Raw genomic sequence first — 13,800 nt, 5'->3', positions numbered from 1 at the left:
TCCTGCGTGGGTGAGGACTATGAATGCAAATTATGTGATGAATCAATTAACTTGAACCATTTCTTAAACTGCGGAAAGAACAATTGAATCGGTGGTCTCAAGCAATCAAAGCAAAATCAACGGCAATATATTCATTTTTGTCTTTTAGTGTTTGAAAAAGCATTTATCGTTAGCGGAAAACTAGATGTTTTAGCCAATCGCACTATTACGACAGCAAATATATTTTTTTATAAAGAAAATAACTACGGGTTAATAGAACAGGCTAAATTGCGATTTTTATCATTCCCAGATCGCAGACGTTCTCAAGTATATACGGTAATTTGTAATTAGAACGACGCAAAAGAATCCGAATCAGCAATTTGGCTTGAAGGCACGATTCAGCATTTTCTTTGAAGACCTCAGTATGAAAGCAAATAAATAGCCTACTTTGTGGTCTGGGCTCCCTTTGCGGCAAGAAGTGATATTTGAATCCAGGTTGACTTAGGGCTTAGGGCAGGCAAAGAGACGCATTTTCATTGACTAATTTAAAAATAAATACACCTCCATCTGGAGATTGAGTTATAATTGCTCTGAAGTCAATCAGACTCTGCAAAGTGATATCTTGTACAAACAGTTTCAACCCGGTCAACCAGGGTCAGCGTGCATCTTGTGAGTGCATGAAATATTTATCGCAATTGCGGTGTGCAAGATGCTGCGAGGCGCGCAAGCTGGCTCCTTCATATTGCAGTTTAAGCCTGTTGGGACTCGCTACGAGTGCAGCTGAGATATTTAGCAAAGAAGATGACGCCTCTGGGAGCTGCTGTGCCTCCTAACTAACAGCAGACTCCTCGCAAATAGTGAAAAAGATTGGAGGATTTTTCCTCTCATTGAATCCAGCCCGATTGCTTATTTTCCAGCACGTTCCCAAGCGAGCAGTTACAGATGAGGATTGAAATCTCACATCTATTCGGGATTTACTACAAATAGTTTTGAAATATTGTTAGTAATGTATTCATCTCCATCTCCCAGGAGGCGTTCCGCTCTCGGCGTTGCTTGCTGAAAGTTCTTTTCCTACGAACCTCGATTCTAATTTGTATAAAACAACTTTTCCCCCGGGCGCGGCTCTGCGAATGCAACAGAACAGACAACTCCAATTCAACCTTGGTCAAAGCACAAACAATATTGGTGAGGTCCCGGCAGATTTTGATTAAAATTCACAATTACTACCCCTTGCGTGTCCTTTGTCAGCGCTGATGAAACCGTCACACACGCTCACGTCCCCTATAAAATATCCGCCGACACTGCAAAATAATTTACAACCGACGACCATCAAAGTTTAATGAGCGGTGGCACACGTGAATTCCAACCATCCACCATCGTTCGTTGATATATATTTTTTCATTTTAATTTTGCCAAAGATATTCCCGGCTGATCTAATGCAATATGCACGGGTGGTGGTTAATTTGCAAAATTCCTGCCGCAGTGCGACACATTTCTCGCGGGCGGAGCTGCCGCCCGCCGCTCTTGTTCCTCGCGGACTCACAGCGAGTGTGCCCTTTGTGCTGCGCCCCGCTTCAATTGCTCTTTCGTAATGTATGTGAGGCGGCGTGCTGTGCATGATGTGTCTTGTTTTGTTTTGCCGCGCTGAGAGCGTTGTATGCGCATAATTCGCCGGCGCGTCTCGCAGCGCGAATTTAAAAAGAGACGTCTCGCCGTGAAGAATGGCCCGCCAGCCTTCTCTCGTTCGCATTTTTCGCCAGCTCTCGGCTGTTAAAAAGTAGTGCGGAGGAATGAAAAGCGCCCGCGCGCTGCCGACGCGATACATCAACGCTGTAATAATTCTGCTCGCGCAAGTGGAGGTCGTAAAAGTAAAAAGTCGAGCTGCACACGGGCTGGCTGTCGAGCTGCGAAATCACACTTTCCGAGCAAATTATCGTTTTGAAAAAGAGCTGTCGGTGACGGGTTGCTTTGGCGGAGAAATATTTTTCGACTTCTGTTTGGCACAATGTTATGTGGTGAACTTGAGAGCTCTTTTATCAGTGCGGTGAAGGAGAGATACCATTGAAGTTCTCCATCAACAAAGCGTTCCTTTTGAATAATGCGTGTTCCTCAAACGTTAGGAAAAGCTGAATCAAAGCAAATGCAAACTTAATCAAGTGGTTGGGCGAATCATTGAAACTTTAATTCGCAGAAAAACACTTCACTTACTATTTCTGTTTTCGAATATAATCAATAAAATTGGCATGTAAGGCTTTTTCAAATAAGAAACAGCTGAAAAATCTATCAAAAAATGGCTCACATTATAAAGGCTATTATATTTGAGCATTTCGGGGATCTATCAATGACTAGCTTTCAGATACGGCAAAAGGTTAATGCAATGACTTAAAATGATAAAACAGCTCAAATAACGGCGGCTGGTTTTCGTATACCTTTTTAGGGACGAATGTCTGGTGTTTCAATAAAAGACCTCGTTAGTCCACGGGATGTGCTGAGCAGAGGTTAAAAAATTACAAGGATTTTCAATATTATTTCGCAATTTTTCCCTTATGCTATCCATAAATTTTACTTTTCAATTTTCAAATTAAATTAATGAATCAATCATCCTTTTTTTTTGCTTACCCATGACGACGATCCAGACGGCCCTAGTTGCAACGAGCACCCGCGACTTGGCATCAAGCTCCTCGCACTGCCAGGGCCCCTCGTCTTGATTGGTGACCTTCATTATGCGCAGCGTGTTGGCCGTGACGCGGTAGGCAGCGCTGTGCTGGACACTTTTGCCGTTGTGCTTCCAGGCGAGCACCCGGTTCGAGTCACACGCCAGCACCACCTCTTCGTGCAGACGCACCACCAGCTCTGGACGGCTGTTGCCATCCCCGGGCGTCGCGTGAGTCGCTGAACCGTGGTGGCGGAGCGAGTGAGACGTCAGCCCGGAATGACCTGCAATAAAATTAACAAGAAATTTAGTTTTACCACAAAAATTTTCATTTTCTTCAGGTTTTCTTTCTACGAAGAAGATAATTAATAGACCTAACTAAACTGTTAAAATTAGTTTTTTAATGTCAGAGAAGAAGCAATCTCTTAATTTTTAATGATTAAGGTTCTCGATCAATCATTCGAAAATTACTTAATAGATCAAAAAATAATTATTTCAATTTTTTATCTTTTTAAGGTAATTGTGTGCAATTACACAAGCCTATAACCACTTAAAAATTGACTGATCCTAGATATGGGGTCTAAATAAATAGTATCCTTGTTACACCATCCTAAAATTTCCCCTTGACACCAAATCCTTTTTCTCGGCCTATTTTAAAATGTTCTTTTTGTTTCAAAACAAAACTGGCTTTTGGAACCAGATCCTTATTTGAGTTGAGAAATTGTGATTGTTATTTGTATGCAACTTGGTGAGGGGCACTCAAAGTTATTAGACGTCTCATCAAAAAAAGTTGTGGTTGTAACTCACATTAGGGGCGTGCATTTTGATGCTCGCAGCGTCCGCCGGAATGAAGTTATGCAAACCGAAATTTATTCGGCAATAAAGTGAATTAGGTTTTGATTTATGAGGCGTTGTTCCTGCCCGAAAGAGAGTGAGAAGAGAAAGAGGGCGCGGAGAGGAGGCGGGTGCCGGGCTGAAGTGGTTTAAAGGCAAATGAGAATTTATGGAAGCGTTTGAAAAGAGCCCGAAATCCGTGCGCTACACGCTCGTACACATATTAGAGGCCCTAAAATCTCATTACGTCGGCCTAAGCTGTCAGGCCGACTGGACCCGCGAAAGCAGCTCCGCTCCGCTCTACTCCTCTCCTTTTTCAACCGACTCACTCTCCCTCTCACTCGAATTACACGCACTTTTAACGAGCGAAACGACGCGAGCTGAATTTTAATTGCGAAAGAAATCGGTCTGCTTGAAAGTGTCTTCCCTTCGTTCTCTCAGTCGGCCAATTTTAATTAAGAATGAATGAGAGCGGAAAAGTTTGCTCAATAAACGGCTCTCCAGCGTTTAAAAATTTACTCAGACTGAGGCTGCAAGACAAATATTTGCCCGGCTCTTCCATTATTAAAGGCCCCGCCAGGTTATGATTGCGTCCCCCCCGTGTTGACTGTGCGATCTTGGGATAAAAATTCGTCGCAGCGCCACTCTCTCCTTTAATAACACGCACCTGACGGTATTAGCATACTCCACTTTTTCGCCCGGTCGGTCCGAATTAGCATGAAAAAGGCTGTGCAGCGGCGTTTGCCAGCCGTATTCATAATTCGGCTGCCAAAGAGAGCCGAGTTGAAAATACCTCGGCTCAGTCAGAAGTCGGCTTTTCCACCCACCCGCGACCAAATACATATAAATGGCATTCGAACGAGGAAGAATAAAGGCCGAGGAGGAAGAAGGAAGGCTGAATTCATCTTGTCGCGAAATGACATCACGTTTCATATTTTCTGATAGACCTTCTCTTTCCCTCTGCTCCATCACCGCTGCGATAAAGCTCGGAGAGCAGGTTTAAAAATAAGGGTGACACAGCACTTTGCAACTGGCTCTGGCAATTTCAGTTCGCGCGCTGCCACCGAGGGCCCCTAAGAGGAATAACAATATAAATTTTTCCCCGGGTGTGCCATTACGAAAAAAAGAGAATGAAACGCTTTGCCACCGTGCTGGAACGGATTCAAGCATGAAATAAACTTGTGCCGTAAATCTGGTCCTAGCTCGTCTAACAATACGGTGCTTGTGCACGAGAGTTGAGTCTAATGAATCAATTTAAAATATATCGCGTCGAGATTTCATCAAAAGGCTGCGTTTTATTTGCCTTATTCAAAGTTGGCCAGAGATACATGTCAAAGTTTAACGAGTCGGGATCGATCTGACGCCGTTCATTTTATTCAAAGAGAAAAGTTCTCAAAGAGGCATTATTAAAAGTTTAGATGGAAACAGCTGCTGCAGAAAAAGCGGCTTTGAGCCGTGTCACCTCCCATTCGTTTCCAGTTTAAGCCCGAGTAGAATCCCTTTTCAAAAGTCACTTCCAACTATCAGCAATTCCGAGCAGTGTGCTGTGAGAAAGAGAGAGCCTCTTTGCTGTACGCTGAAAGTCGCGACGCAGTGTATAAGTTTCAATTATTATTCGACCGCCTGCCGTCCTTGTTTAGCAGCCAACTTAACTGCGGCAGCTGGCACGCCAGGTTTTTCGAAAATAATTTCCAATCTGCTTGACACGTCAAAAGAAGCAAGGAGTTGGCACAAACTGCAAGTGACGTGGGTCCGTCTAGTGTGTGCGCGCAGCTTTTCTACTTCTTCGGCAGCGCGCAAACTTTTCCCAGTGCGGAAAGCAAAAAGACCGGCAACAAATCTATTCGTGACTTGAGAGCAGATTGCGAGCTGCTGGAGAGAGCCGCGTGTTAATTTCTGCCCAAATATTTCACCCGCTCGGGGCTTTCGCACTTATTAGAACAGAATAGCCGGTTCTAAAATGGAATTTCGCGCGCAAAGTTTGCATCAGCAAATGTGCGGTCAAGGGGGATTAAACCCGAATTCTTGAGCTCGCTTTGGCCATCGGGTCGTAATTCCAAATTCTTGTGCCGAATTAAAATTGGATTTCCTTGCCTGCGGCGCCACTGTGCTGCTTTTGCGAGGCCGTGGCCAGGCCGCAATATCAACCGGCTTTAATCCACAAAAGAGATAAAAACTGATTTTCATTGGTTTTCTCTAGGGCTTTGAAATTTAGATGATCTTCTTTCATTTTGAATGAGCTTCCAATCGTCATAAGACCATTAAAATGACCACGAAAGAGTAAATTTAATTAATTTAATACTGAATTAATACCGTCTAATTTCACACAAAACTTTCAAAACCATCTAAAGAGCCCATAAAAACTGCACAATTGTTTAATTTTTAATGCATGTTGCCTTACTTTTTTGTTACGTATACCATTGAAAAACTCGATTTCAATCCAGTAGAAGAACTGTTGCAACCGTATTTATTTTTCAATTAATTCACGCACCTTTTACTAATTTGAAAAATTCTTCTGCTCATTTCAGGATTGGCAAAAATATATTTCCAGATAATAATGAAGGTAATAATCATAAAATTAAACGTTTTATTTTCAAGAAAATCCAACTAAAAAGGATGGGGAAGATCAAAATTTTGATTCAGTTTCAATTAAATATTTCATTTAATAAAAATGAAAACTAATTTTCCAAATTTAGCTTTGACAAAATATTTGTTATAGAGTACCTGTCTCCATTTTTTTTATTATTTTTATTATTTATTTTTGTAAAAAGGCACCTGGTGCGTGAAACTTCCGCAGCTACCATGCTTGGCATCTATGTTGCGTTCATTTTTGAAGTTATGCAATCGGTACTACAAACGTGCTTAGCGCGTTGCATATCTCTCTCTTCTCCGAATTCGTTTTGCGTTCATTAAGAGTGACTTTTCTCAGTCCTCCTCGTCTCTTTCCTTCACAAAGCAAATTGGCAATACTTTTCTCCAAGTGAATGATGTAAATATGAGACATGACAAATGATGGAGGTGGCGAGAGGAAAAAAGCGGCTGAAAAGGGGGACGCATAATGTGTGTCACACGAAAAAAAACAAGCTAGCGAGCAAGAGGAGAAAGGAATATAAAAAGAGGCAGATGAGTTCATGCGTATGTGTGCATTCATAGACTGAATCGATGCGTTTGCGAGAGGAGAAAATACATCAAACCACAGCTTGATGAAAAAAGAAGTCTTTTCAAGTGAGTTCGAGAGAATGCGAGTCGCTGCTGAAAAGTATGTTTGCATGAAAAAGCCGAGGGAGTTGAATGGTGCGCGCGCGTTTGTACACTTTCAACCATCCAGCGCTGTATTTGTTCTGGTTGCAGCGTTTTTGTAGAAATTAAATGAAAGCAGGGAGCAGGAAAACAAGAAACTGTCTGCTTTCTGTTCAAATAGTGCCGTGAGCTGGAATTTGTATATTTATCTCACAATTTGAGGGACTATTATTCACCATGAAACGATACATGAATGAGCACATGGATGCCTTGAATTGGAAGATGAGAATTTCATCATTTTCCGTGGCTTTTGCGAGTCAAAATTCCTTGTAGAAAGTTTGTTTTTTGTGTAGACTTGGAGCTTATACTAAAGAGTTTTACTCAGACAATTTCTACTCGATTCACTGGAAATGAGAGGAGTGAAATTTCTGTAAAGAAAAATAATTCCATATATTGCGCGATGTAAGGAAAACAGTGGCAGAAGCAGAGATATAAAAATATTAAGCACGTTGAATGCATTATTATTGAGTTTTCAACTAGTTGCGAGTTGAATAAATCTTTACATCCTCGAAAATACTTAGTAAAATTATGAAGCGCTACAGTATATTTAGTTATCTGATATCGAAATGTTCATTTTGACTTGAATGTGCTGCAAATATGTTCCATTAAATTTAGATTTAACCGTCTCAATAAATATGTCTATAATAATATGTAAGTCCTAAAAACACTCATTAATTTAAGTATGCACTTCTGGAAGTTTAAAAATCCATCATAAAGCGTCACTTTTGAGTCAAGTAAACCAGACAGATAAATACGAGATGAATTTTCCGTGAGAAACATAAACCTGCTTTCAAGAAGCTCATTTCCCTCCTCCATTCTACGCATCAGGATGGAAAGCTTGTGGGTACTGAAGTAGAAGAAATTACGTAATATTTTCCTTGCTGCTGCGCTGGGTTCTTTTGCTATCAATTCATGTGTGGCAAACAATAAAACGTGTGCGCGCGCGCGTGCGATTGTAATGCTAAAACAACGTCTTTTATGCGAGGCCGTACCGGTTTTATGCCTGCCGGCGGAGCAAAAAGAGACAATATAATATAATTCGAGCCAGAGAACGTCCTCAAATTATCTCGCCACGTACATCTGAAAAAGTAATTGCCGCATCTCTTCTCTTTCTTCCTTTTATCTATCCGCCGCAATTTATTTATCTCTGGGCAATGATAAAATTTTATTCGCTCGCCACGCGCACACATGAATGCTGCATAGCCCCCAATATTTCCAGACCTTTTCTTCCTCTTTTTCTCTTCTTCTTCTTAAGATATTGAACTTTGGAAAGCAAATTATGGAGAGAGCGGAATATTGTCGTGGGAGGGATATCGTCGTAATTTTTCCCCTGCTATCGCTACTTTGCATCTAATGGAAATCTTTAATACGCGCGCGCTCTTGTCTTTCCATGTTTATTGCGGCCGTTCGTTTTTACAACTACTGCTACGTCTTGAAAAATTACTGCTCGCATTTCGGAATATAATCCGTACAAATCTTTACCGCTAGCAGTTAGCAGACCCGTTATTTGGATGTTGCACAATGCGGTGCTCTTGACAGCCCTCTTTTTCACTTGGGTCGCATAAATTCAGTGCATCCTGATTCAATTTAAAAATTCAGTGTTTTGGCTTATGAGAAGGTTTCCATATGATGCAATAACTAAAGACGGGCGCGCCTTTGATATTCAACGTTCTGCTCTTGGCGTGTCAAGAGAAGATCTCCTCATGGAAATATAGGTCAATAAAATTTCTGTTGATAAACTAAATCAATATTGACTAGAGGACGTCGTCCTTGGAAAGCTTTTAGCGCGATTTCCTTGCAGCTCTTATTTTTCCGAGTTAAAAGAAATAAAAACAAGTAGAAAGCTTGCTCGCATATTATTTCCGAACAGCAAAATCTTGTTTTTTTCCAGCACTTCGCACGCCTTCCCACGAAAACAAACACGCAGCGTGGACAAACTATGCAGCCGCGCCAAGAGGGGCCGAGTAGGAATTCGTCGCTGAAGCGAAAGGGTGCTCCCTGGGGGCGGCTGCGACGGCCCGATCCAATTTCGGCCGCCTCCCTTAATATGACTTGTTTGGGGGCGGCCGTCGAGCGCCCAAATAAAGGGAATCGCCAGCGCCTCACTCGTCGCTCACTCCACACCAGATTTTGCGGCTCGTTTGCCGGGCTCTTTTCTCTCCAGCTCGTCACGTATGTATATGTATGAGTGGCGCGCATTTATGTATTGTGCGTGCTGCAGAAAACGGCAGCACATGCAGGATAGGCGTAGTTGCTGCCGAGATTTATTGCAACTCAGCCGCCGTCGCCGCCAGATTTATGGCTGTGCGGAAACGCGAGGAAAGAGAAAGATTACGCCAGGAGATAAGGGCCAATTCGGGCGCGCCTCTTTGATCTGTCTGTGGATCGGGGTAATTGCGATATTGGATATACTGGTAGAGGCCATTTGTTTGGTTTGGATGGCAGTGGAACTGGCCAAAATCTACATCTCAAGCAGAAAAACATGATTTTATTCCTATAAGGCAATACTTTTTCCTTTGATAATTTCGTTATAAATATATCAAGATTTTTATTCTTGGCTTTGGATCGTATTTTTTAAGAAAGGGTTGTATCACAAGGAGGGCGAGTGGTGGCATATTAGAATTCAAAACTTGTTCTCTATTTATTTTTAGTAGTCCGCTAAGCCAATCCTTTTCCACGGCTGTGGCGAAGTAAAATTCTCTGAAATTGCTGCAAGGTTGACATTATTTCGAAGGTTAGGTACTGCTGATGAGTGATGAGGACTGAGGTGTCAAAAAGAGTTGCTGTTCAGTACGATGACGCGGGAGGTATTTTCAATCTATGATAATTTTCAACTTTTTAATTTAAGGTAGTTCTTCAATATCATTTTTGGACAATGCCAATTGTTTCCAGAGGGTCGAATAAGATTAGGTAGCCGAATCAGTCAATTAACAATAATTCGTTCGACACGACACACCAAAATTCAGCGGAAGCGTAAATATCCCACGTAACAACCAAGCAAAAAGTGTCATACCGGCAACCATTCAGAGAAAGGAGCGGTTCTTTTGATTGGCTTTTTGATGCAACTCTTATCTAGCAGCTCGCACAGCAGGCAAAGAACCAGACCAACGGCAGCACCACAGCGACAGCCAGCACTGGCAGCCAGCAACCAGGCTAATTGTAAGTAAAAAACAAACCAGAGAACTCTAATTTGATTGAACACCAGCGTTCTTCTGGCACTTTTTGATAAGTTATCAGACCAAATCCACCAAAGAAATAGTTACGTTTTCAACGATTTTCGGCACGTCGAGTTGAATTGTCGACCGAGTAATTTGGCTTTCATACCTAATTCAACCCTCGGGAATCAAGTGGTACAGTCCAAAATGGAAATACGGTGCTTATTTAAAACGTAATGAAAATAATCGAACTTAAACTCATTTTTAATGTTGGTATATCCGGCTTTGAGATCCTCTTACATAAAACTAGATTATATAAACTATATGTTAGGAGTCCAACTTCTTGAACCCCCCTTTGCATATTTTTTCTCATAACCTATAAAAGGGTTGGAGAGAGCTTCAATTTGATACTGTCAGAAAAGTATATTTGAAATCTCCATCTAAATGAATACTAAATTAATTTCCGTTCAGGAAGCTGCAGTGCAACTGCTCAAGCTGATTGTGAGTGGAATTGGGTCATATTAAACTCACGGTGTCATCAAGTACGAGTAGTACAAGCGGAAACGTGAAGCAAAAAGGAATCACTTCTCATATAAGAAAGGGAAATAAGTGACGGCAGAGCTGCAGAGAGGCCAAGTGTACAAGTCAAAGGCATAAATAATAATCCGCAAGAAAAATTTCTCGGCGTGACAAATTCAATTAAAGGGCCTCCTTTCTCAAATCTCCTCTTTTCATCTGGCGCTACGAAATACATAAAGAAACAGCGGCAGTGGCGGCGGCTGCTTTGCCGGCGAATCTCTTTAATCTTGCAAGAATTCGTTTAAAAGCGTGACGCGCTCGCACTTTCTGCTCAAAGTCTTTTTGCCGGCTGGCCCATTTTTTCTTTCTCTCAGCGCTGGAGGCGTTTCTCGCAAATTATATCCCTGCAAAAATTGTTTTCCGCAGCACGCACCACGCTGCTTTATCCAAACTAATCCTCTCTCACGCGCGCTGGAGGGAGAAAGAGGAACATTAGCCCTCGAAATAAACTGCTAACCGCAGGAAAAAATGCACACAAAACGGTGGCAGCATTCTAGGCGAGGAAATAGTGCGAGCGATGATTTACTTTAGGCTGCAAAAGGGGTGAAACGCACTTGTGAAAACGTGGGGATGGTTTGTTAAGATATATCCTCCATAAAAAAAGAACGATTTCCCACGAGTTTAAAGTGGAGAAATTTCAGTGGGGCTAATTTTCACAGGATTTTTTACTCTGCAATTAGATTTTAATATTCATGGTTGGTTTACAGTCGTATTTTGGTCTGTAAAATATATTTTAATCATTTTGAAAGAGAAAAAAGAGCCGTCATGCTGATTGACAAGTGGAAAGGGTGGTACGGCTCGATTTCGGGCGGTTCGCGGGTGGGAAACGGACCTGGGCATCGGTTTTCACCCGTCCTGCTGACCGAGCGTGCGATTGTTTCAGTTGCAGGATCCCCGAAGACCCAGCTTGTTGGGCTGGCAGACAGGCAGACCGGTCCGTCGGTCGGATCGCGTTCACCGCGCGCATTTGTATGCTCACGGCTCAGACTGCCTGCCTGCCTGCGCACACCCTAATTCGATCAGCGACCCTTCATCCCCCAGAAGCGGCCGACGAGAACGCTGATCAAATTCCGTGTCGATTTCTCCGCTGGGCGCCTTTCGAGGTTTTCGCTCGGCAAACACGAAGAGGAATTTCTGTTTCTGCGGTCACCGAAGTTCGCACCGCAGGCTCGAGTGTTGCAAGACGTGTTTTTTCTTCACCTAATCAAAAGTGAAGTTATCAGGGGAAATAAAAAGTGTTAAAAGCCACCAACAGATAGCGCCACCGTATACTCTCTATTTTAAGGCACCTCCACTACGATCTCAGACTCAATCCTGCTGCTGTGCATTGTGCTTCTAGAATACCGCTACAATTTCTTTAGACGTGCGGAAAACAAAAATCAGTCCAGCCAATCGCCGTGGAAACGTCGGAAAATATTTTTTAATAAAAAAAATTCTACGGCAATTGACTTAACTGATTTTGGTTTTCATCAAGTGCAGAATGCAAAGTGGCAGGATTGAATCTGTTGGCAGCTTTGAACACTAAAAGGGATTTCCTAACTGGTGAATTCCTAATATTAATTATGCTGCTAAAATAAAAATATCTTATGAATAAAATTTAATATACATATATATATATATATATATATATATATATATATATATATATATATATAAAGCTGTAACATGTAGAATTTCGTATTTATGAATTAATTTGTAACATAGAGCTTTGCCCCAGGGATGGCAAGAAGCAAGTTTTTGCAAGATTTCTTCAATTTCTGCTTTCTTTGATTATGCTCAAATCAGTAAAGTGCAACTAACTCAGCAGCATGTATCTCATGTTGAAGATTAAGTCTAGGAAGCCCAAACTTCTGCTTTCCACTCAAGCAAAAAATATTTATCTTCAAAACTGTACGCTTGTTAACCACTTATCTTTTGTCAATCTACGCAGAGTATATAGAGCCATTTTTGTAACTGCCTTTTCCGGACATTGCAATTTAATCATTATTAAATCTTTGAGAGTGTTTTAATTTCTCAAGCAATCGTAACCAGCATGATGAAAATTTCCAGAACAAATTCGCCACCGCCGTTGTTCACGCATTGATTAGCTCTGGAAAGTAATTAAACAACATCGAGGAGCGGGAGAGCGGCGAATTTTCCTTGAGAGAGGCGGCGAAATTTCCGTTGGCAAAAGCGGCTGTGCCAACACTGATAGACAAATAAAACATGCAAAGAAAAGCAATCAACTCGACAGCGTCTGGAGAAAAAACAAACAAACGGATGGAACGATGCGCGCGGCCACACGTTCTCGCTCTCGCATCAAGAAACAGGCGTTCGAGCTGCGAGGCGAGCAGCAACTTATCTGAAATTTCATCCGCAACTAGTGTTTATCCGGCAGCGTGCTTGATTATTTCGGTTTGCCGGCGTCTCGAAGCGCCCGAGTTATTTACCGCATGAGTATGGATGAGGGTTTGTGCTCTTGCGCGCGGCTCCATCAATAAAACCCATTGCCTGGCCAGTCGTTCGCGCGGCGGGCGCGTCTGCCAGAGCAAATAGCGCCCCGCCAGCCCGCATATTGAAAAACTTTTTCCTGCGAAATTGGTTAGTCGAGCAATAAAACTTTAATGGCCGGCCGATTTATGGCGGAAGTGTATAATACACACGCCGGTTAAAACTGTTCGCTTGGATTAATGAGCACAACGGCCGGGCGATATACGCGAAAGTTTGTTTGGTGCCTATTACGCGAAGGTAATTGCTGGTGCAGTGGCTGCGCAAACTCGACCGTAAAAACTTTCCGAGAGTTTGATTCTTTCAAGTTGAGCATGTGTTTAGATTCCAGTAAGTTTCCACGCAGATGCCTCATTTGTAAATTAATGAACTTGCCAGCTGTATAATTATTCAACCAACTTTACTTTTCAAATGGCAATAATATTTATTTACCTCGCCTCCTTAGAGGCAGTTGGAGAAACTTGAGTGGGTTAAATGTTATTCTGCAGCAAAAGTTTTTAAGGCGTAGTGAATGATAATTTTGCAAAATTAATATAAATTTGCGCATGTATATCAAACAAAATACTTATTTCCAACTCCTTGGCGATGACATTACACAATATCTCTTCAAAAAATAATCATAATTTAAAATTCGCTAAATTTATCGGAATTCTTACATAGTTTTGACAAATTGGCTGATCGAGCTTCTATTTTGTAAATTTTTCTCTTACTAGCACAATTTAAAATCGAAATAATTTGTTTATGACTAGCTTTCTAAAATAGATCCTGAATTATTTTATTTATTTTCACCCCTGTGGTAGTCAGCTAGAACTA

The 13,800-nt window shown here is 41.8% G+C and overlaps 2 protein-coding genes across 3 annotated transcripts in view; one reads left to right on the top strand and one right to left on the bottom strand.

The window, feature by feature from the left end:
* The window catches only part of LOC135944277 (MAM domain-containing glycosylphosphatidylinositol anchor protein 1-like), a 68,724-nt gene that overhangs the window by 33,864 nt on the left and 21,060 nt on the right, over window positions 1–13,800 (bottom strand). The window contains exon 2 of the mRNA XM_065491113.1: window positions 2,599–2,916. Within this exon, the coding sequence (XP_065347185.1) occupies window positions 2,599–2,916 (318 nt within the window). The remainder of the gene's footprint in view (window positions 1–2,598; window positions 2,917–13,800) is intronic.
* Window positions 3,925–13,800, top strand: part of mRpS23 (mitochondrial ribosomal protein S23) — a 240,514-nt gene continuing 230,638 nt past the window's right edge. For both annotated transcript variants that reach the window (XM_065491140.1, XM_065491139.1), the window contains exon 1: window positions 3,925–3,934. The gene's annotated coding sequence lies outside the window, so the exon portion shown is untranslated. The remainder of the gene's footprint in view (window positions 3,935–13,800) is intronic.

The sequence above is a fragment of the Cloeon dipterum genome, chromosome 4 (genome assembly GCF_949628265.1).
Source record: "Cloeon dipterum chromosome 4, ieCloDipt1.1, whole genome shotgun sequence".
NCBI classification, from domain to species: Eukaryota; Metazoa; Arthropoda; class Insecta; order Ephemeroptera; family Baetidae; genus Cloeon; species Cloeon dipterum.
This window is presented reverse-complemented; position numbering and strand designations above follow the sequence as displayed.